The sequence below is a fragment of the Gopherus evgoodei genome, unplaced genomic scaffold (assembly GCF_007399415.2).
Source record: "Gopherus evgoodei ecotype Sinaloan lineage unplaced genomic scaffold, rGopEvg1_v1.p scaffold_168_arrow_ctg1, whole genome shotgun sequence".
Classification (NCBI taxonomy): Eukaryota; Metazoa; Chordata; order Testudines; family Testudinidae; genus Gopherus; species Gopherus evgoodei.
The window spans coordinates 71,206-78,523 of record NW_022059831.1 but is presented as its reverse complement, the minus strand read 5'-3'; the positions used below and the strand labels follow the sequence as shown (position 1 = coordinate 78,523).

Below are 7,318 nucleotides of genomic sequence, written 5' to 3'. Positions count from 1 at the left end.
TACGTACTGTTATAGAAATGTAGGGATGGAAGGGACCCCAAGAGGTCATTTTGTTCATGCCTCCATGCTGAGGGAGGAGTAAATATACTTAGACCATCCCTGACCATCTAACCTACTATTTAAATCTAATTCTTGCAGGGCAGATTTATTTTCTATGCTGGAAATGTAGGCTGGACTTTTCAAAAGCGGCAAAGGGAGTCAAGTGCCCAACTCCCATTACCACACTTTGGGAGTTTGGTGCCTAATTCCTTTAGGCTCTTTGGCTCCTGCCAGGCTCTGTTTCAACTTCAGCACTAGAGCTGGTCACTGTTTTCCATCTAACACAATTTGGACAAAAAATGACTTTTTATCAAAAACAATGTCGGGAACATTTTATTTTCTGCAAAAACTGAAAATTTGCTGGTGAAAAGCTTTTCAGGATTTGGTGGTAATATTCAGTGTTTGAAATATGATTTTTAACAGAAAGCACTGAATCTCTGTTCAGAGCAGCCCTACACCACTGCTTAATGCAGGGGTTCCCAATTTTTTATCCCTGAGGCCCACTTGTGCTGCTGATGGACCCAATCACGGCATTGTCCCTGGGAGGCCTGTGGGACTGATGATCCAGAAGACCCGGCAGCCATGGATTGCAGGGGGTGGTGACTTAGAGCAGAAATGTCTGTGAACCCTCCAGCCTCCTCTGGCTGCCCTGGGAGTTGCCACCTCTTGGGGATGGCCCCTTCTCGTCGCCCTCCGCCCGGCGTCATCGCTTCACCCTCACCTGCCCGCCGGGGGTGCTGAGCTCCGCCAGCTCTGGGCAGAGTCCGTTGCTGGCCACCATGCCATTGCTGTCCACTTCTCAATGTCCCCCATCCTCCCCATGTCTGCGCCAGCAAACCACTCAAGACTACGGCACAGCCCATCTTTGGGCCACAGCTCACTGTTTGGGAACCCCTGGGTTAATGGAATAACAACAGCTCTGCTAGCAAGGGAATCTGCATGCACATCTTATAAAGCACTTTAGAAAGATGGTACAGCACCATTAACTTAATTCTTCTAAAGGGAAACTGAGGCACAGATAGGGGCGGTGACTTGTCCAAGGTCACACAGCAGGCCAGTGAGAGAGCCAAGAATAGAACCCGTTTCCTGATTTCTTGCCTTCTTCAGTAACTAGGGATAAGCTTTTCAAAAGGTCTTAAGTGACTTAGGAGCAAATGCCCATTAGAAGTCAGTGGAATTTGTGTAACTGCATCACCTCAATGTTCAATATCTTCATCAGTGAATTAGATAATGGCATAGAGAATACACTTGTAAAATTTGAGATCTAGATGACCTCTCAAAGTCCCTTCCAGTCCTATGATTTTATGACTCTATGGTGCCTCACAATGGGATTCAAAAAAGTCAGCATGATAGCTGGCTTCTCGCCTAAGCTAGCCAATGGGAGATTCCAAGAAGAAGGTTGTGTCCTAAGCCCCACACCACTCCTAGAGATAGGTGCCTATGTCCAGGATGTGGGAAGGTGCCTCCCTCTGGCTGGGATTCTCAGCTGCAAACTCTCTCTCTTGGTGTTTGGTGCCTATGGTGTTATTGCAAGAAGCCGGGGGCCAGGAGAAGAGTGGAGGGAGAAAGAGCTCCCTCATAACTTTTAGCTCAGTGGTTATGATGCTCACGTGGGATGTGTGAGACCCCCATTTCAAGTTCCTTCTCTACCTGAGGGAGAGTAGGGGATTTGCTACCTCCCAGGTGAGTGCCCTAATCACCAGGCTGAAGAGTTATCCCCATGCTTGGTCTCTCTATCTCTCTGGCCTATGGATTCTTTCATTATTTATTCACAGTGGAACAGCTTATATAGGAGGGACTGAGGAAGCCCAACATCACAATATACCATAACCCTTCAGAGGTGATAGATCCCTATTCAAATCCTTTCTACCCCTCAGGCAGAGGGGGGATTTCAACTGGGGGTCTCCCACATGCTGGATGAGTACCATGACAACTGGTCTAAAACTTATCAAGGGAACTCAGTCACCTTTGTGCTTCCACCCCTGTCCCCTCTTTGTTTTGCATAAACTTGCCTAAAGGAGCCTAATCTGGTAGGTGAGTTCTGAGCAGGCTTACCAGATCAGGCTCCTCAGGCTGGTTAGATGAAGGAAAAACTATCTTCCCCTATTTTCTGCATCACTGTGGGGCTTAGATGTCCAGATACCTGGCTTAGGGCTCCAATGGTCATGCTCAGAGGAAGAATCATAGGTGCCTAGGGAACTCTTTCCTGAAAAAAATAGGTTCCAAGACAGTTGAGGCACCCACAGCATTTGGAGGCAGCTGAGCAGGGTTTTGTGATTCCCAGTGGGGCCTGATTCTCGGATTTAGGTGCCTAACATAGCACGTAAGTTCTCTAGTGTATCTAGCCCATGGGTGCCTAAATCTCATATTTTCCTTTGAAACACTTTACTTTGGAAGGTCTCTAGGGAGCAGGGACTGGCTATCACTATTTTTTTTTAACTTTTCCAAGTCATTGGGGTTCTGATCTCATTTGATGCCTAAAGTTGTTAATGTAATAATAATAAATATTAATTAATAATTCATCTAATGTTGCCTCACAATTAGTAGAGATGAGAGAGTCTTGCTATGACATTTGTTCAGCTCCTTCCACCCATTTTTTGCCATTGTGAGTTCTCCTGCAGAATCAATCTTTCAGTGGCTAATACAGATTGTTCTCCCACATTATATAGTTCATTGCCAACTTTTCGTTATGGTCAAGGGCCAGGATTGTCTCCTGCAACCTGTTTTTCATTGTCCAATGCAGACTGGTTGCTGCAGTTATATATTCCATTGCCATCTTCCCTTTGCAAGTATCACACAAAATTGATGTTAAAACAGAGATAATGTTTTACATCAGTAAATTTGGGTAAAATGCACTGCAGGGATATTGTAATTATACAAAATTAAGTGTTAAAACCCAAGAACTTCCAAGTTAAGGTTCAACTTAAATCCAAAGATATTAAGGAATGGAAATGCACAGTTAAGCCACCAAAATAACCTTAACTCTGCCCTATCATAATTTTTTCCAACTTCCCATCTAGTTAAAACAATGAAATTTTGCATATAGAAATATATGAATACTCTTTTTGGTATGGTTTTTGGTAATTTCCTCACCATTATCCTTCAAAGTTTCACTATAAGCAGTCATTAAGATGGAGTCCAGGTTTAGAGAACATGTCCTTAATTTAGGGTAGAATACATTACGAAGGTGTAATTTCCCCCCAAAAGCCCACAGGAAATTCAGAATGAAAGTTAAACAATATGCATACATGTTACAGCAAGAAATGATATTAGGGTACCCAAACAAACTTAGCACAGCCCTATAGTGACACCTTGAAGGGGAAAAAATGAGAGGAGAGAGGGAATCTAATGTGTACTTAAAAATCTTGGAGTCCAAAAAGACTAAAAAGTTTTAATCATAATTTTAAAGGGTTTTATGTGTCTTTTTTTTATTCATGTCCTTTCCTAGAAGAGTTTTCTGTTCAGCAATTTCTACAAGGCAAATTTCACCTCCTCCTTCCTGAGAGATAGATCATGGGGTTCAGAATTGAGGTGACAACATTGTATATGTGGATGACTATAATATTCCTTTCAGAGAAGACCCCAGGAGAGTTGGTACATAGCATGGAGACACCATCATGGGTGGGAGGTGCAGGTAGAAAAGATATTGGTCCTGATTTCCCATGATTGTCCGGAGGAAGGAAATTAAGTAGAGGTACAGCAGGAAGTTGGGGACAAAAGAACCCAGTGTGAAGCTCCTAGTGATGATTTTGAGGAGGCTCAGGTTGAGGAAGGTGCTGCAGCAGGCCAGGCTCAGCAGGGGCTTGATGTCACAGAGGAAGCCATAGAAGCAGCTGAGGCACTAGAAACACAGCCAGGAGGTCATGACTGTTCCATCAGCATGTTCAGGGATGAAGTGGCACCGGTCACTGCTATCAGCCACAGGCAGGCCTATGGGTTCCAGACCAGAGTGTAGTGCAGCAGGATGAAGAGGGCCATGTAGCACTCATAGGCCATGACAGCTGGCAGAATGGCCTTCCTGCTGCCCAGGAAGTGGAAGAAATGGAACTGGGTGAGGCAACTGGTAAAGGAGATGGCCTGGTGCCCTGAGCGGAAGCAGGACAGTATCATGGGTATGGTGACTGTGGAACAGAAGATGTTTTGCCCAGGAAGAAGGACATTGGGGTGGAAAGTTGGGGCTCAGCCACTGTCAGAAATTTCATACAGATATAGACATTTCATAAGATCAACCCCAATTCTTAAGTGTATCAAGACAGATACCACAAATAAGCACACAAGGTTTATTACATGCACAGTTGGGGCATCCAAAAAATCTTAACTCTCCATTGTTGTGACAAGAAGAGGGGTGTGGAGAAAAGAAACAAATCAATGGGGCTTTAAAAAATGGGTTGATTTAAGCTGGCTGCACAGACATTGAAATACCTCGATCACAATTGTAGGTTTAGTTGCCAGCTGTGAATACAAGCCAGAGAAGAGATTTATAGTGAAAGAAATTTCATTTATGATGAATAATGGGAGGAAACCAGAATTACAACTAATAAATCAATAAATATTCAAATGGAACCTATGTACCAAATTTCTAACAATTAGAGATGAAGAAATCCTGGGAGGACATTTTTCCATCTCCATCTTGGTCACTGCAAGAATGTCACCTACAGTCTATTTTTCCAGCGGATATTGAAGCTAGATCCCCTACATTATAATTCCCTTGGTCAGCATCTCTCCTTTTCACTTCAAAACAAGAAGCAGTCATTTTATTTAGTTCCTTTCAGGGAAGAGTTTTCTAGTGATGAATTTCCTGGTGGCATATTTCACCTCACTGTTCCGCAGGGTGTAGATGAGGGGATTCAGAGCTGGGGTGATGACACTGTACACTAGGGTGATGATCATCTCTTCGCCCTTGAAGCTTCCTGAAGAAGGATGCATGTAGGTGAAGATCACTGTCCCATAGTACACTGCTATCATGGTGAGGTGGGAGGTGCAAGTGGAGAAGGCCTTTCTCCTGCTTTCCCATGACCGGACCTTCAGGAAGAGGAAGGAGATGATGTAGAGATAGGAGAGGAGCGTGAGGATGAATGGACTCACACCAATAATCCCAGTGACGGTGTGGAGGAGACTCAGATTGAGGCGGGTGCTGCTGCAGGCCAGGCTCAGCAGGGGCTTGATGTCACAGAAGAAGTGGTGGATACGGTTGGGGCCACAGAAGTGCAACCGGGAGGTCATGACCGTGTGCATCAGGGCGTGCAGGAAGCCAGTGGCCCAGGTGACTCCTGCCAGCAGCAGGCAGGCCTGTGGGCTCATGATCTGTGTGTAGCGCAGTGGGTTGCAGATGGCCACGTAGCGGTCATAGGCCATGATAGCCAGCAGCATGGCCTCACTGCTGCCCAGGAAATGGAAGAAATGGAGGTGTGCCAGGCAGCTGGTGAAGGAGATGGTCTGGTGCCCTGAGAGGAAGCCGGCCAACATCTTGGGCACAGTGACTGTGGAGTAGAAGATGTCTAGGCTGGAGAGATTTCCCAGGAAGAAGTAAATGGGAGTGTGAAGCCTGGGCTCGGCCAGTATCACAGCCACAATGACTCCATTACCCAAAATCCTGGCCATGTAGAGCCGCAGGAAGAGGGCAGAGAGATAGCACTGAAGACTCCTCACATTAGTGAGGCCCAGGAAAATGAACTCTCTCACCTTTGTCTGGTTCTCTATCCCTGCAGGAGGAAGAGGATAAAGCAACAGAAAGTGAAAGCAGCGTAAGGTTCCACCCCCCCTCCCTCTTGTTGCAGAACCTGATCCCAATGCAATATATTGGGTTGGAGTCAGACATTTTGTGGTAGAGAGTTTTCTTTCTGCAGCCATAGGTACATTGTGTAGCCAGATATAGTTGTATAGTAAAAAGATGCCTTTAAAATCTTGCTGTCACTGGTGTGGATCCTGCCCTAGGGTTCTAATTAAAGACCATGTACAATCAAGTACCCTAGTGGTAGGTCCCCAACAGTAATATGAGCATCTACAGTTCAAATATAATTAAATACTTGTAAACTTTTGTCTTCATAAAATCTTGTTTAACCAGTGCCTAAGAATTTGCTGTCACTGCCATGGATACTGCAGCGGGACCCTGGTTAAAATAATAAGGCAAATCAGTCCTGGCTGCAGATCCCCGACATTGATATAAGCTTCTGTGATTTTAATATACAATATTGTAATAATTATAAATACTTTTAGCTTTATTGGTTTATAGGCCCATATATCCAGGCCTAACTTGGTTATCAGTAATGTCTAGCCCACTGGGTGGAAAGGAAACCAAGTATTAAAAAATATGGGTATAAAACACTGAGAAAAGAGGAATTAAGTAGGGAGGGACCAGGGGTCTTTTCCTACCAGTCTGGCTTTAAGCAAAATATAGCATAATAAAACTGCTTGCTTATAAAAAATTGCCAGGTGGCATTGTCAAGTGACCAGCTTAATACTGCCAAAATGTGTGACCTATGCAATATGCTAATAGCTTGTGCAATATGTATTCGCAATCAAAATGTAATTGCAGAAGCCCCTAACTGGAAATACCCCAAGCTGAATTTACGGTAAATAATCTGCTGATCTGCAATATTAACTACCAAAAATAAGCAAATAACTTGTGTAATCAATATGACATTTTGCAGTTTTAGCCTTTATAAGCTTGGTAAATATTGTAAGGGACAAAGCAGATTTTTCCTTGCATGGAATTTCTGTCTCTCTCTGTATGCATACTTGTACTCTTGTTTTATTAATAAAGGGGCCTCAGCCTGTCTGACCAAAATCGATTAGGTGGTGGACTTTTCCACAACAATTTGGGGGCTCGTCCGGGATTCCACAGATGAATCCCTTGGACCGGAGGACACCGACAGTCTCTTCCCAAACCCTGGGCCCGCCTAAGAGGTAAGAGACCTTTTGAAATCTCTGTTGGGTTTTGGTGAAGGACTGGCTGGCCTGTGGGCTTCGGCTTGGGGTAAGTCACAAGCTGGAATCGAACTTTTATTTCAGACAGGCCTGACGCCCTTTCTCGAAGGTTCTTAAGGGTTATCCAGGTTCTTAGAGTCTTAAGATATCTGTCAAGGTTCTTAAAGGTCTTTCCAAGGTTCTTATAGTATTAAGGTCTTAAAGATATCGCCGGCAGCCCACGAACCACGCTCCTTTCTGTCCGGTGAGCCCTGATCCACTCTTGGGCTGATACGCCCTGGGAGTTGATCGGGGGTCCCCTTCCTACCAGGGTTGGTGGGAACCCGGGTTTTGAGGTTCTTGCCTTGACAGC

At 44.8% G+C, this 7,318-nt stretch overlaps 1 protein-coding gene across 1 annotated transcript; it reads right to left on the bottom strand.

Moving 5' to 3' along the window:
* Positions 1-4,797: 4,797 nt before the first annotated feature.
* LOC115639979 (olfactory receptor 12D2-like) lies at positions 4,798-5,889 on the bottom strand. The gene has a single exon (XM_030542872.1). It carries the CDS (start codon positions 5,887-5,889, stop codon positions 4,798-4,800), a length of 1,092 nt encoding a protein of 363 aa, XP_030398732.1.
* Positions 5,890-7,318: the final 1,429 nt, after the last annotated feature.

Excerpts from the sequence above, each read along its gene's own strand:
- LOC115639979 (XM_030542872.1), bottom strand. The coding sequence starts at position 5,889 with ATGGCTGCAGAAAGAAAACTCTCTACCACAAAATGTCTGACTCCAACC.